General features: G+C 39.8%; 2 protein-coding genes across 4 annotated transcripts; both read right to left on the bottom strand.

Annotated features, from left to right (window-relative positions):
* Nucleotides 1–1,457: 1,457 nt before the first annotated feature.
* tomm40 (translocase of outer mitochondrial membrane 40 homolog (yeast)) lies at nt 1,458–6,481 on the bottom strand. 3 transcript variants are annotated; one of them, XM_054621834.1, is made up of 9 exons: nt 6,393–6,481; nt 5,505–5,740; nt 5,159–5,319; nt 4,658–4,759; nt 4,420–4,525; nt 3,134–3,256; nt 2,819–2,895; nt 2,096–2,198; nt 1,458–1,966 (listed from the first exon to the last, which is right to left on the bottom strand). In XM_054621834.1, exons 2-9 carry the CDS (start codon nt 5,719–5,721, stop codon nt 1,827–1,829), a joined length of 1,029 nt encoding a protein of 342 aa, XP_054477809.1. In that variant the 5' UTR covers nt 5,722–5,740; nt 6,393–6,481; the 3' UTR covers nt 1,458–1,826. The 3 variants fall into 3 exon arrangements, with proteins under 3 accessions (XP_054477809.1, XP_054477810.1, XP_054477811.1); XM_054621835.1 differs by having other exon boundaries at nt 6,378–6,466; XM_054621836.1 differs by lacking the exon at nt 6,393–6,481 and adding an exon at nt 6,181–6,279.
* Nucleotides 6,482–7,294: 813 nt separating this feature from the next.
* On the bottom strand, nt 7,295–15,800 carry ddx61 (DEAD (Asp-Glu-Ala-Asp) box helicase 61). The gene is made up of 13 exons (XM_054621845.1): nt 15,616–15,800; nt 13,830–14,706; nt 13,392–13,455; nt 13,120–13,224; nt 12,674–12,803; nt 11,993–12,139; nt 11,530–11,624; nt 11,323–11,445; nt 11,105–11,233; nt 10,830–11,010; nt 10,636–10,737; nt 10,260–10,487; nt 7,295–9,533 (listed from the first exon to the last, which is right to left on the bottom strand). The coding sequence occupies exons 2-12, from the start codon at nt 13,985–13,987 to the stop codon at nt 10,267–10,269; spliced, it is 1,455 nt and encodes a 484-aa protein (XP_054477820.1). The 5' UTR covers nt 13,988–14,706; nt 15,616–15,800; the 3' UTR covers nt 7,295–9,533; nt 10,260–10,266.
* Nucleotides 15,801–15,831: the final 31 nt, after the last annotated feature.

The following is a 15,831-nucleotide window of genomic DNA, read 5'->3' as shown; positions in this document are numbered from 1 at the left end:
GAGAAAAAGAGGCTAATAAAAGTATTCACAAAAAGAATTGAATTACGAGATGGGAACTGTAAGTAATAAAGAAGAGAAAAGAAAGTAAAAGAGCAAGTGAAGTAGCCCGAACTACCCGACTTTGTAGTAGAGCCACACATCAGTCCAGGTAAACCAGTTCCTTAACCACCAGGAAGCAAAAGCCCGTTCTGAACAGTGAAGCCAATGCAGAAGTACATTAAACATACATTCTCTTTACTGGCCATCACCTCCGGCCAACTACCTGCAAGGGGAAGAGGAAAACCCCAAGTAGGCCAAGCAGAGCAGATACACAGGAGAGGTTAAGATAAGATAAGATAAGATAATCCTTTATTAGTCCCGCAGCGGGGAAGGTTGTCACACATTGACAATTTTATGACATACTTTAGTATGATTGTTTACGACATTTTCATGACTTTCTACCTTATGACTTCTTATGTTTTTATAGAATATTTTGCTGTGATTTTTGTTCCATTTTCATTTTTTTTTTTACATCTATGACTTTTTAGAACATTTCTATTTTATTATGACATTTGCATGGCATAGTAAACCTCTGGCTTACAGATGACGAGGAGGCTAGTATCTGTAAAGGTGAGCCGGTTGCGATAACATTTGGCACTGTGGAATACATTAATTCATAATTTTGTATTATTTTTATGGCATACTATAAGATTTTTTTTATAAAGCATATTATCCTATCATTTTATTTACATTTTTTTATAACAGAATAATGTAATCTGCCATGTTTAAGAGATTATCCGAGTGCTCTGATGAAGCATCTTGACCCACCAGACTCTACTCACAGTATGAGGGGAGGACATTCCTGCTGACGTCAAATCTGTGCTAGGCAGTTCTTTTTAGGTGTTTTCAGTTTTCAAAAAAATGTAGCCTGTCTTTGGCCAATCACAGTTCATTTCGGAGAGAGGGCAATCATACTGGCTGTTCTCCCTTCAAAAGGTGAAAGCCTGATTCATAGACACAATATCCTGCAGAAGAAGTTATCAGAGAAAACAGGATGGTTATTCTCAAAGAATTGCCGCTCTATAACGGCATCAGGATCACAATCACGACTGTGATAATGTTTGAAATGAATGACTAGTACAGTAGGGGTAAAGGTTACTGTTTGCAGCACATGCATATGCCTGGGCTTGTCTGGTAGGAGGGGCTTAAGACAGAGAGGGGATTGCTGCAGGAGGGCCACAGGTGTGTGGAGTTTTTTTGACTTTTCCAGAAAACCTGCCTACACTGGGGTACCACTTGAATCACAATATGCTGAGAGGTTTTATGAAGTGTTTTCCCAATCACGTCAAAATAAGGTGCCTACCCGAACTTTAAAGCATGTCAACATTGTATAATGGACCTGCTAAATAAAAATATGAACCTTGTAATGAGCATGTGTCACCTTGTGCACCCACTTCTACTAGAAGCAATCACAACACCCACTTTTACAAAAAAAGTTATCACATTTAGTTTAATCATCATACATGATCACCATATATTATGTCTAACCACTTACTTGATTTTCACATCACATGTTCTCATGCATCTGATGCCCTCTGATATACATCTCTCTAGCCTCTGCGTATATCCAATACACCATAAAGGAAAGACATTTGTGCTACAGAATGTAGGCATGGCTTGGCCAGTCCTGGCTCCTTTGTAGTTGTCTTTGTCTCTCTGTCTGCCCCAGAAATCACAGTTGTGAGAGAGTCTCTGAATCAAATTTCTAAAACTTAGTCCAGGTTCCTGTGTCTCTGTGCCGGTCCAAGTTGTGGCCTGCGAGCTGGCTCCAGGCAGCCCCCACACCTCTAGCCAATGGTGACACCGAAGCCACACTGGAACTTGTTCTTGCGGTGGTTGAGGAAAGCACCCAGGGCCAGTGTGAGAGGCAGAGGCAGAAGTTTCTTCTCGAGGGTCGCCCCAACCACCCAGTTACTGTCAACTGTGCCTGTGGAGAGGAAAGATGAAAAAGTGGAACAATTCCTTTTAAAAAAGAAAATATATTTATTTTGCAGTTTTCAAACGAGTAGTCACTTCACTTAATGTGGCTATTGGTATTCTTACTGTATTTATTTACCTTTAAAGAGCAAGTTAGCTTTGGGAACGTCCAACTGGTAACCAAAGGATGTTGTGGTGTCTTGCATCCTTGTGCTGGCTTCAAATTCAACTCCTATCTGCAACTGTTATTAGAAGACAGAAGTTAAACGATAGGTTCACATCTATTCCAAGTCTGTCTTTATACAATATTCACATGCACATCCAAAGATTTTTTTCTCTGCTGTGATTTTTGTCCTGTCTGTTCATGATAAGGGGCAAATTAAATCCACAGGCCTTGTTCAATGCAAAACTGTACTGTGAGTAAATTGTGTTTTCTCGCAGTACAGAGGCTGTGCAGTGGAGGGATAGTAAAAAAACACACAAACAGTTTAACTTTGAAAGATGCCCACTTGACTTGCCAAACTCAGACTGCTTAAGTCTCATATTCGCTTCGGCTACATTTTTAAATTATTTTTTGCACAGAACGAGGATTTTATGTTTTGTCCCAATCGCTTAAATTTGATTTGCTTTAGGAAAATGACAGCCAGTATAGACGGGAGGAAAAACAGCGACCAAAAACTGTTTCAATATACATATGGGCAAGTGAGGATTGTTTTAAGACAGAATTGAGAAAATGGGAACTTATCCTTTAAGCTTATCATCAGATTTTTAACCAAATTGCTGTATTTGAGCAGGTTTGTGTGACAAACCATGACTGCTACACAGAAATACATCCACACACACTATTACTAATTGTAGGCACCTGATCATTGGCTTTGTGATAGTATGTAGCATGAGCTCCTGCCCCTCCCAAAGTCAATGTAGCAACGTAGTTGTCCCCTGAGGAGAAATAAAGGGATTTTAACATCGATCATAAAGGTTGCACAAAACAATGAGATGAAATAAGGCACCACTTTATCTAAATCCAGGTCACACTACAGAAAATTATTGACAATTTTGGAAATTGGTAGCCAAATATTTAAACATAAAGTCAACAAAGCAAGATGTTAAAATACAAATGTATGCATTAGGTAGTCTTGAAGTGCAAATTTCAAATAAGCACAGAGTGGAGATTTACCTGTGTACCTGCCCAAGAGGGAGGTGACCGCCCCTTCCTCCCCTGGTCTCCTGTGGTACACTACCTCACCACCTAGAGCCAGAGCTGGTGTGATAGACTGGAGATAGTGGCTGACCAAAATGCCTGAGGGAAAGTAGTAAAAGAGCTACCGTTATATACACAGTATAGTCCCGTCTCATACATGGTTTGTAGTTTGGATGTCTTCCAAAATGCACGTCGGTGTGGAATTATGATGCACATGTTCGAGTAAGCTTACTAGAAAAATATCTGAGGTTTTAGGATGGCAGGTCAAAAAGTGACAAAGCAGCATTCAGAGTAGGTTTCAAAAAACAGTGTGAGCAAAAGCTCTCTCTCTCTCTCTCTCTCTCTCGGCACTAAGTCCTTATCTCTGTCCTGAGTCCTCCTGACAATTGTGCTAGTTTGCACATGTGCAGTACCAATCTGCAGTGTAACTGGGTATTAAAAAAATTATAAACTTAAAACCACATTTACTATTGTTTGGCCCATGATTTTATTTTATTTTTCTGTAGTTAACCTCCAATTTTAAAAGTTTGGCAACATCTGGTTTAGTCTGTTGGAGAAAAATAGCTACAACTGGGTCAAGACCCAAGCCAGGTTCCAATGTTGTGCTTGCCTCCTACTGAATTAGGTGAAGGGGTAGGCTGACCTTTAGGTGGACCAGCTATTCTCATTTTAGTCGCTCCTCTGAGTTTTGATGGAGCAGCTGCTAGGTCAAATGTGACATCTAGTGGTAAAATACTGTATAGTGCTCCAGTCCAGTGTTGTGGCTTACTATTAAACTTGTTTACACCAGCCCAACTCTAACAAAATGTATAATTTGGTATCAGTACAGAAACAAAGGTATCGAGTTAGCACTGTTCCAACAATACCCAGCAACACTGCATTAAACTGTGTGGATCTGAGGTCCCACAGGATTTTAGTGAAGTTTTTTTCTATGTATTCAGTAAAAGAGACAAAGAGACTCTCATCCAAAACACCTTTACTTCAGCCTTTTAGACAAGACATCTCTGATCCATAACATGGGACCAAAATACGTTCTATTTTAGGGCTGCAACTAACATTGGTTTTAATTAATGAGTATTTATATTATTCTTTTTTCTGTTAATTGTTTGGTCTAAAGAAAATGTCAGATAATGCCGACAATAATTTTGAACCAGGAGCTCCAGCATTTGGATCAAGTAGCTTGTAGCAAATTAGAGTGGGATACAAAAAAAAACAACCTTTGTTGAACTTGTTACAAGGCATTATTAACAAATGAATCATACCAGATCCAACAAGTACGTCTGGATTTCCGAGTGTCACAGCAGCGGTGAAGTCTTCACCACGCCACTCCATGTCACACTGCCAGTTCACAAACTTATGCTGCTGCGTCTGCAACACACACAAAAAAGAACAACAAATACTGGAATGTAAATGTCAGTCGCATGAAAAAGTCAGTGCCACTTAAAAGCAGAATATGAGACTCAGTATCTGAAAGGCGGTTCCCTAAAAAAGTCCACACACCTGGATGGCTATTTTGGTGCGCACTGCAGACGTGAGCTGGTGGATGATCTGGGAATTCAGACTTCCAGTATTGTCCATATCTCCAACCATGACTGGGAATGACTATGGGGAAGAAAACACACATTCATCAGTTTTCAAGTGGAGCTGTATTAAACAACCGTTTGAGTGCTCCTTGTGGTCAAACAAAGCAAAAACAAACTGAAGTATGTTAGTCAGTTTTTAACCCTGATCAAGACAGAACATGTCATTAAAATAATGTAGCTGAACTGTCAGTAACCAATAAAAGGCTTAATATTATAACCATAGCATTTTTTTCCAGCTCCTTTGCATGCAGATCCCTGCAGCTTGCTTTTATATACACATTTGTGATATATATTTGTGATATATATAATATATATATATATATATATATATATATATATTATATATGTTGACCATTTTAGCAATTCATGGAGCAAAGAAGCAACTGAAAACGAGATGCGATGGTAAAATGATCATTACCTCTGCTGGTCCAATCTGTTTACTGCCTACGTAGGTTGAACCAAATCGATAACCAGATTCACCAAGAGTACTGAGGGTCACAGTATGGCTGACCTGGAAGTGGTTACTCAGGCCCTTGTTGACCACTAACCGCACCCCTTCCATTTGCAGAGGGAACACCTCTAGAACAGAGAAAGTGCAAAAAAAGATGCATGCAACTCAACATCTGACATTTATTCTTGCCAATAGGCCAATCGTCATACTGTTATCAAATTACAATGAATGTTACTTAAAAGCTGTACAAATTTAAAGCCTAAACTATAGCATTGAGAAGTCAGTCACACAATGAAACAGCTGATTTTCTAACCTTTACATTTGCGGTGGCACTCCTCATATGTGCCTGGGTTCGGGAGCGGGGGATCTGCATCTGCTGCCTGCTGGCCAGATCCAGATGTTGAAGGGACGGAAGACAATGGGGGCATAGTGAACCCTGTGGGGACGGACACCAACCCTTGGACCCCTTGACTACCTCCAGCCGCCGCTGGGGCAGGACTGGGGGAGGCGGCAGCCAACACACTGCCCATACTCTGAGACTGTAACAGACTGGGGGAAAAGAGATGGACAGTGGATGAATAATTTATCCATCCAATTTTTCAATTATATCAATGCAATCACACTGCTGTATGTTACTATAATCCCTGTAAAGGTGTCAGCTTGAATGACTTGCGAGGTTTGATATGAAGACATTAATGATCTGCTGAGCATGCAATCACCATCTCACTCACACACCATATCCAGTCAGCTCACATCAATGCATCTAGATACCATTAACTGCACTAGCCTCATGGGCTGATCTGTCCTAGTGTCCTGGCAGTCACAGTAGACTGCTTGGTTGTAGCCTAGGCCCAGTTCAGTGCGACCCCCCATAGACAACGTTATTAGATTACAACACAAGCTGGTGACCACAATACATATTGAGCTGCAACTTGTAGTTTGTTATAATTATAATTAAGCCAGCAGCCTGTCCGGTAGCAGTATTTAACCTGTGAAGAATGACGCAAGCTAGCTGTATTGGCTGGTTGGTTGGTTAGCTAGCAGGCTAGGTGACATTAGCCATGTGGACTCGACCACGAGCTCCATTACTCTCCATGTGGGATTTACTGTCATTGGGAATACAAAGCGTGGGCCTGTTAACGGACTCGGCGGACTAATTATTGTCATAGTAATGTAGCAATTTAACCTTTTAGCTACTCACGCTGACGGTTTGGGTCCAGGTTGGTCCAACACCGGCAAAGTTCACCACAACGTCCGTCCGTGACTGTGGTCGACAAGTGCCCGCCCACTCCCCGAAAGCCGTCCACCGATTGGCTAATATATGTCTCAGCTAAACGGTCATTGGCTGAACATGAAGCTGGAACAGGCGTCTCCTGATGACGTCACCCAGAGTTCATTCGCTCAACATTCATTTCATTCAATCTCCTGCTGAATGACATTCCAAGGGTACACCTGCTTTAGGGGGCATAGTTCATGACTACATTAACGAACCATATACAGTACCAGTCAAACGTTTGAACACACCTTCTCATTCAATGGTTTTTCTTTATTTGTTTCTACATTGTAGATTAATATTGAAGATAATCAAGAACACATATGGAATTATGTGGTAAACAAACAAATGCTCAAGAATATGTTTTATATTTTAGATTCTTCAAAGTAGTCGAATGAGAAGGTGTGTCCAAACTTTTGACCGGTACTGTACTGCAATATTTTATGTAAATAAACATATATACAAGAATGTGCATTTATGTGGACATTAAGATAAGATCAGTCAGAGAAACATTTGACAAAATATGAATGAATACATTTTAATTAATCAAATAAGAACTGCAAGATATGTGGTTTCAAACTGGCCCTTCTCCAATTGCAATAAAATAATAATAAAAGTTAAGTGAATAGAAATTTTGTGGAAGACCTTACCCACACCCAAACCTGAATCCAAGTGAAAAAGGGGTGCATGTGTGGTTTTTACACTTGTATCTTGCTTTGTGAGAAAATGCTCCTGACTGGTAGTGTATGAGACTAATTAAAAAAATAAACATTTACATAAAGCACTGACCTACTAAATTTACAAATATGAAGACAAAAAACAAGAAGGAGTCAAGTCAGTTGGAGTTTAATGCATATTGGGCACTGGCATTAACACATTTAACAGAAAATTGTTGCCTGTCTGTCTTTCTAGTTAAAGCATCTGGTCATCAGGTCATGAAGGTACTCATTTCTCAAGAATACAAGTGATGGAACAAAATTGTCTCAAATTACAGACCCACTGAGAAAATGGTTATGTATCGATTGAAGCCTGTACTGAGGCTGAACAAACTAGGGAACCAAACTACGTCAATAAGGGGGGGGAAAAAATGAAGCTGGAAATTTCACAGTATTAATGTTTTAAATTTGAAATACATAATCTTCTGTGACATTGTGCTTAAGTCAAGAAGTACAAGGATGTAATATATATTCTGACAACTAGTCATATATACAATTTGTCATAGAACAAATTAATTTCTTACAAATAAGGAAAAACTGCAAATCCTTTTTGTCCAACTGTGCTTTTTCAAAACTGAAACCAACGAGGAATTGTTTGGGTGCCATTTTACCTAGAATACAAAGATGGGGCAAGAGTCTGGGCAAAGTAAGAGGTTTGACGTTAGACTAAGGCACTTTAGAGGGATGAGGGACACAGAATCTGCATTGACATGACGGAACAAGTTGGCCAGTGACAACATGTAAACGTAGGCCCATCTCATCCAGTCTTGTTGATCACTGATAACCTCAAGACTTGAGAAAATGCTGCCTGGTGTTATGGCTTTAAAAAAATGGATCAAAGTAATTTCACAATTAAATACTGGCATTGTCATTATTGGATCTGTGCTTTGACAAAATGCACTACAATGCCACTGACATTACATTGTCATTTTTAAATTCGTATTTTTGCCTTTAACACTTCAATATAAAAAAGTAACGAGTTCACCATCAGCAGTACCGTTTCAAGAGCTTTACTGGAACACCACAGCAGCCCTCTTTTTTACCATCGCAAAGAGCAAAGTGGTCATTTTGGTTTCTGAAGCCATGTCTATTCTTACTTTTGTAACCCTTTGTCAATCCCTTCAACTTTGGATCCCTTTTGAAGGATGGATATGTGTACAATCCACCTTATTTCAACCCCCTAAATGTCAGCAAAACCGTTAGGAGGCAAACATTTATTTATAACCAACGTGGAATGATGGCAAAATGCTACAAAAGCAAATACACTCAGTGGCCACATTATTAGGTGCATCTGCTCAATGTCTAAATCAGCAACTAAATGCAAAAACTATTCTGACCAAACATCTGGATAGAGAAGAAAGTTGACTGTGGAATGATTGTTGGCGCCAACGTCCTGGGACTTTCACACTAGTCTATCTGGTTTACAGGCAACACAAAAAAACAACAACCAATGAGTGGCAACTGTGACAGCAAAAGTGCCTCGTTAATGAAAGAGGTCTGAGGAGAATGCCTGGACTGGTTCAAGTTGTCAGGACGGTGACAAAAACAAATCACTATGCTTTAGAGCAGAGGTATGAGGACAACGAGAGCCGACGCTAAAGGAGACAGGCCTACAATACACAGCAGATGAATGGATAGATGGCGCCTGGCCATTCAGATGACAGGCTCAGAATTTGGTGTAAACAACATGAAGCCAACATTTCAGGCTGGTGGTAGCGTAGTGAATGATTTTAAGTATATCATTTTGGCACACTTTTGGCCATTTAATACTAAATGAACATTTAAAAAAGGAATGTTTCCAGCGGCTTTTAATCCCTGCCATGACGAATTCAGGCCATCATTCAGGTGTATCTAATAAAATAGCCAATGAGTGTAGATTGTTAAGAAAAGGGAGGGTTTCTGTCCTCTGCCCAAAAGGCATGTCAGCAGGATGTGCACACTGCCATCTGTAGTTCATCTGCACAGCAAGGATGTGAGCTGGGCTCTATCTAAGTCTACCTTTGGTTTCACATTTTCATTCTAACAGCAAAGTACAAAGGACGACAATTTCCATCTATTGTCGAGAGTGGCTGAGTTCAATGACAGACTTAAGCAATAGCCCAAATCACATGTACAGTGACCATCTCTGGCATTGTGGCAGAAAGTTCAACTGATTGAAGTTGCAATGGGCAGATAACAGTTTACTAACATATGCACAGACAGAACTGAAGATTATTGTAAACTCAAACTGGAAATGAGAAGAAATCTAAATTAGACCATTTGGGTGTTGCACTGGAAAACAGAAATCATCACTTGGAATCTTGTGTCATGCCTCATCAATACTGTGTGATGAATGCCAGGCCCTGTGTTTCTCCTGAAAAACAATACAAGACAAAAGTAGAATAAGACATTTCTGAAAACAACCATGTGAATGAGTCACTGCTTTAGCAAACCTGCAGAGCAGGCAGCTGACTGTGTGCTGATCAGCTCTGTGCAAATCTATGTTGACTGTTGTTTGACAGTCTGAGGACAACAGCCTGCAACCTTTCACCTTTAAATCCTGTAAAACTCCAGTTAAGAGGATACTATCCATTAGCAAGATTGCACTCTACCAAGCTAGAGTAGTGTTTTGAATAGACTTTACTCGTCTAAATGCTCATTCATATACACACAAACTCAATCTGAACCAAAACGTGGAATTCAAGTTTCTTTCTGAATTCATCTTTGTTGTTATTCACATTTCCTTGCGCTCAACTCTTTATTAAAAAAATAAAATAAAAAAAGTAATAATAATAAAAATAAAAAAAGTGGGTTAAAGGCCACCAGTCAATCCTTGGACTGGCAAAAGAAAGCTGCAGTTAGGCAAATAACTAAAACTTAAGTACTTTTTTGGTGTCAGATGGACCACTTAAAAATGCTGCTGAAATATGACCTGTGTAAACTTTGTAGAAGTGTTCAGGAGAGCAGACAACGCCCCAAAACTCTGGATTAGTTGATTTGTACCCAACAATAAAACTGGTTTTACCGTGCTCATAAGTCATTTAATCTTAAGGTTTATTTTCAGTCACGTGTGATTTCTGAGCATTTTTAAAAAACTGACCATTCACTCAGATTGCTCCAAGTTCCTTGCTTTTGGCTCCGCCGTCGTGGTCGTCGTCGTCATCTGCATCTGGGTCAACAGAGTGAAACTCTGCCACATACAGGCTCTTATCAATGCAACTGGGGATGGGCTTGATGTCAGTGACCAGTTGATCCTCAATATTCTTCAGGTTGTAGCGATCTTCTGAAGTTATCAGATTGATAGCCAGACCCAGATGACCGAAACGCCCTGCGAGAGAAGAGACATAGTTTAGCTATTATATACCACGAGCAGCAGCGTTGTGAAGTCAAGCTGGGTATTCCAGATTTTGTAAGTGGTAGCAGTAAAACACAAGCTATTGTTGAGTGTGAGTATTTATAAAAAAGGTTCATCTTACCTGATCTTCCAATGCGGTGCAGGTAGGTCTCTGCATTTTTGGGGAAGTCAAAGTTGATGACCACGTTTACTGCCTGGATGTCAATTCCCCGAGTGAATAGGTCTAGAAGAAAATATGTACATTAGTGCAACTTATTGATAAATAATAATTTAAATTTCCACTATATTTTTTAATCCTGAACTCTCTTTTCCTACCTGTGCAGACCAGGTTTCTGCACAATCCATTCCTGAAGTCATGGAACACGCGGTTCCTGTATTCCTGCATCATCTTTGCATGAATGTAGAAGCAGGAATAACCCAGTTGGGTGATTTTCTTGGCCAAAAGCTCAACCCTCTGGGTTGAGTTACAGAAGATGATGGACTGATTGATCTGAAGCTGAAATAGAAATATATAGAGTTATGATAATTGATGACTAAAGGAATAACCTCTGAATTTGTATTATCTTAGTTTAAAACTGGTACACACTTACCCTAGAAAACAGTGTGTTGAGACAGTGGACCTTCTGTCTTTCAGTCACATAGGCATAGTACTGAGTGATGCCCTTCAAGGTCAGTTCCTCCATCAGGTTGATCTCATAAGGCTTTGACAGGTGCTTGCTCTGGGATAGACATTCACAGTGTATTAAGAAACCAGATATATTTTTATTTTAACCTCTTCAGAGAACTTAACAGTTGTACATGTTCTCACCATGAATTTTTGCACACTGATGGGAAATGTGGCAGAGTAAAGCAGAATCTGACGATCCTTTGGCATGAAGCTGATTATGTCTTCTATCAGAACCACAAAGTCCTGGGACAGCAGTTTGTCTGCCTGAGTAAAGAAATATTTAAAGAATTTAGAAAAACACAAATAGACAATATTGAAAATGAATTTAAAAATAAGAGACAAACCTACCTCATCCATCACAATCAATTGGGCCTTATCCATTTTTGCCACACCCTTCTTGATAAGGTCTAGAATCCTGCCTGGTGTAGCAATCACTACATGCACTATAAGTGGGGGAGACAGCACAAACAGCAAATCATGTCAAGTTCCACTGATAATAGCTGCAAAAAAGACATTGCCTAACTAAGGTCAACAGAAGTGTTTGGCATTGAGCAGACATTTAGTGCTGTAGATACATCTTTGGTAAAAAATGTAAGTGGAAAAAAAGGGGGGGAAGAAATATGATCCTCTATTAAACTGAAATTTTCAAAAACAAGAGCAGGAATTAATATTGATCTAATGTGCAAATGAGTCATGACTTCAATGACAAGGTACAAATATCCCATGAGAAGAGCTTCTAGGAAATAATTATCTACAATCTTGTTTATGCAAAAGTCCTTTTCATTATATTGAATTTTAACAGCACAAGTACCTGTCTCATCAAGACGCATGATGTCATCCCTCAAATTGGTGCCGCCCGTGGTAGCCATGACCTTGACACCTCCGAGGTGCTTGCTGAGCTGAATGCTGATCTGGCTCATCTGCAGGGCCAACTCTCTTGTCGGCACCATAACTATGGCTGGATTGAGACAGGAGGATGACCGAATAAATTGTAAGCACATTACAAAATCATTAATCTACAACGTCAATATAATTTCATAATACTACTACAAGCAAAGTCGATGTTGATATGTCTGGGATATCTGTCATACGTCTGCAATTGTTTGAAAATGACCACTATTAGGCAGTGGTTGCGTTAGACTTTCTAGTTGCGCGTCATTTTGAAGGACAGTGTTGCATAAATCGCGTCATAATTGATTTAGCCATCATTTTAATTATAATAGGAAATAGGCGTATTTAAAAAAAGGTGGCGTAAATCAAATATCCTTTTTGTCAAATTGCTGTCCGTTTTGTGTGTGCAATAGAAAATAAGTGTTCATACACATTTTTCTAAATGTGAAACAGACAAAGTAAATCGAACTGAGCCACACCAATCAGTGTGCTGTAATTGGTGTCATTTTTCTATTTTCAAGGCTTTTATTGAGGTAGAATTGTCAATGACGTAAAACATCCGGTTAACTAACCTGATCAGGCATAGGCAACAGAAACTCACCCTGTATGTGATCCTTCTTCAGGTCTATCCTCTCCAGGAGAGGGATGAGGTAGGCTCCACTTTTTCCTGTGCCATTCTTGGCCCGAGCCAAAATATCTCTGCCTGACAGAGCGATGGGGATGCTTTCCTCCTTTTGATAGACAGACAGACAAGTCCAATCAGCATAGTTGGTAAGGTTCCTTCTAAATTACATTTACTTGGAAATAAGGCAAACCATAATGAACAATATGCAAAAGAGGTAATTTGGCATGCAGATAAGAGGGCACTTTAACATTTCCAAACAAATTTTGCATACGTTTCTCTAGTGTGCAATTGGTTACACTACAGAGTGCCAATGATGGCACACGTGCCTGAGGTTGCCTACCACTGCCAAGAACAGAATCACTGGATTCCCACTCAGATGGGAGTCGATATCATTTTCATCATGTTCTAATCTCTTCACTTACCTGGACAGGGGACGGTTTCTCCCATCCCATTTCAAAGATTCCCATAAGCAGTTCCCGCTTTAGGCAGTAGTCTTCAAATTCATTTCCCTTAGTTGATGTCACATCCTGGGGGAACAGAGAAGAAACATTGGAGATTACTGTCAATAGCATTAAAAGCCAACACACCTTCAGTGAGTCAAAAACATTTAAATTCAAAATGTGACAAGTGTCTTAGTAGAGTTTAGAACTGTGAATATGAATAATCGTGTCTGTTAATGGGAATGTTACCATACCGAAGTTCGCATCCTTGTGTCTCTTGGAGGAAGCTCCAGGCACTTCTTCCAGTCATCACCAAACCTAATTACAAAAAGTTGCATTATGTCAAAATAAATAACACACAGACAAAAAAGGAGGGCTCTGAAATATATTGAGCCCAAAAATTATTTTTCAAGCTTTACTACTCAAAACTAGGATGCTGGCCAGGAAAAGACATGTTTATTTTTCCTTCACAAGTGATGAAGACTCAATGTGCTAGCCCCGCTCAACAAAGTGCACAATGGCTAAAGAAATGTGTGATTCGTAGAGAATCTATTTTTAACTTTTTCTCTGGAAAGAAATTACATTTAGCAGATCTGTGTATCCAGATTAAGTAGTCATGCTCCAGAACAGAAGTGATTAACTGATACTTCAAACTTTCAATGCAGGATTGAGAAAATTAAACTGGATCTTACTTGATGCCCCCACTGCTATGAGGAATGCTGGTTCTTTTCTGGAGGGCATTGGGCTGTTGGGCAGACGCAAGGAGTCCCGTCTGTCCTCTGAGCTGCCCATTTGCTGGTTTGTTCAATCCCATCATTGGTGCTGGGTTTGCTGTCCTTGCAGTAGCCATTGTTTCAACACATTAACTGGCAACTTTCCTCAGTATGTTATCTTTGCTTCCTTTTCACTGATGTTTTGCTAAATGCACCAGTGAGTAAAAAAATAAAAACTTTTTTCCTTTCTGTGTTTTTAAAGAATGTATTTTGTACACAATCTGACGTCCAAACCTCTTGAAAAGAAGAGGTCTGCGTATGAATTCTGTCTATTTACAAGACAACTCTCCAAAAAAGGGAGAAATTAACATTCATATGAATAAATAAATCCAATACGTGACCAAAACATAAACTATTTTCTTCCAAAACTGTTTGAAGGAGTACTCTTATCCTTGCTGTAATGACGATTCCAGAATTTTCTTTTTGTGTTCCTGGAGTATCTTGGATTTATAAGTCCAAGTATTATGCTTACACATTCAAAATGGCCAGTAGTAAAATAAGTTCTGCTTGGTCACGACTCAAACTATTCTTATGATCTGTTCCTTTGACATCAAAAAAAAAAAGAAAGAAAAAAAAATCCACAAAAAGTCTTTGCTGTGGCTCAAAACTGGCTCAGAAAAAAGTCACTCTGGCAATTTTGCTTTTTTTTTTTTTTTTTTTTTACATGGATAGTCCACTTTAAATGTCTGTGGGTATCTTGTTCCGGTTTCCTTCACTTCTGCAGCAAAAGTTGAGATGACGGTCTGCAAAGTGCCTTCGGGAAATGCCGATCAACAAAAAAAAAAATCCAGGTTACCTGCCAGGCGATAAGAAAACAAGTCTGTCAGTACAAAGCAGGACAAAAAAAACAAAAAAACACACCCCACACACACACATACCAATGACAAATTCAAACTAACCCTACAGGATATCTGTCTCACATGCGTGCGCATTATCTGTGATTAAGCTGGAACACAAACAAGGCCACGTTATGGTTAACCAATGTAGGCAACAACAGCCAACCTTAGAGTAGAGTAGTAAAGTAATAAAAAAAAGTAAAAGTCCAGTTAGTGCGACACTGGGGGAGTAAACAGCATCATTTTGGGAAATGAAAAAGAAAGTCAAACAAGTGAAGCGTTGCGGCTTTGTTGTGATGTCATAATGCTAACTTAGAGCTAAAGCACCAGTATCAACAGCGAGTCCCCAAAAACAAGTTCTGCTGAAAGTTGGCTAGTTAACGTTAGCATCTAGCTATTAAAAACCCCATTGAACAAAATCTAAAATAACCAGGATGTTGTGCAGCCAGTGTGTACATTCACGAACACGTTATTGTCTGTGTTTGTAGCAGAGTTATCATGGTAGTAAATTAACTGGGTCACGAGAACTTACGCTTGGAAATGGCGATAAAACTTTATGCATAGCAACGTGGCTTTGAGCGTCCAGCTAGCTTAGCATGCTAACACACACACACGCTACGTCCCGTTACCGTGTGTGTGGAAAACGACCCCGTGTACACCGTAAACCGAGACACGACGCCCACGAAGCTAAAACCGTCTGCAATCACTCAGTTAAAAACATTTATTTAAAATCACTTTTATTCAACGCGACCGAGCGGCTAGGTTAGCATGCTAGCGTTAGCTTAGCCGCACTGTGTGAACATAAGCTACACGGGGAGTCAATAGGCGTGATAATTGACTCTTAATAACGGAGAGAAACACAATGCTACCTTCACTTTGCCTCATCCGCACAAAGTATTCTCCGCTGTGCCGTGTCTTGAGGTTTCGTCGGCAGTTTAATTGAGTTTTGGTAAACACTCGCTGTTTCCAGAAATCCACCGAGTTTTCACTCTTTTGTCTCTTCTTTCGGAATATTGACAATTCAACATGGCCGCGCGCTCGTTTTTGGGCTGGTTGTTTGCTCCGAAGCGCCTCCCACTGACCAA

Source organism: Anoplopoma fimbria, chromosome 20, assembly GCF_027596085.1.
Source record: "Anoplopoma fimbria isolate UVic2021 breed Golden Eagle Sablefish chromosome 20, Afim_UVic_2022, whole genome shotgun sequence".
NCBI lineage: Eukaryota > Metazoa > Chordata > Actinopteri > Perciformes > Anoplopomatidae > Anoplopoma > Anoplopoma fimbria.
Note: the sequence above shows the minus strand (reverse complement) of the source record. Positions and strands in the feature narration are given on the sequence as shown.

Excerpts from the sequence above, each read along its gene's own strand:
- ddx61 (XM_054621845.1), bottom strand. The coding sequence starts at position 13,987 with ATGGCTACTGCAAGGACAGCAAACCCAGCACCAATGATGGGATTGAAC. Across the intron at positions 11,011-11,104 it reads TCAACACACTGTTTTCTAGG|CTTCAGATCAATCAGTCCAT; the intron begins GTAAGTGTGTAC and ends TTTCTATTTCAG. Across the intron at positions 10,488-10,635 it reads GCACCGCATTGGAAGATCAG|GGCGTTTCGGTCATCTGGGT; the intron begins GTAAGATGAACC and ends CTTCTCTCGCAG.
- tomm40 (XM_054621834.1), bottom strand. The coding sequence starts at position 5,721 with ATGGGCAGTGTGTTGGCTGCCGCCTCCCCCAGTCCTGCCCCAGCGGCG. Across the intron at positions 2,896-3,133 it reads CCTCTTGGGCAGGTACACAG|GGGACAACTACGTTGCTACA; the intron begins GTAAATCTCCAC and ends ATTTCTCCTCAG. Across the intron at positions 2,199-2,818 it reads ATCACAAAGCCAATGATCAG|TTGCAGATAGGAGTTGAATT; the intron begins GTGCCTACAATT and ends TTCTAATAACAG.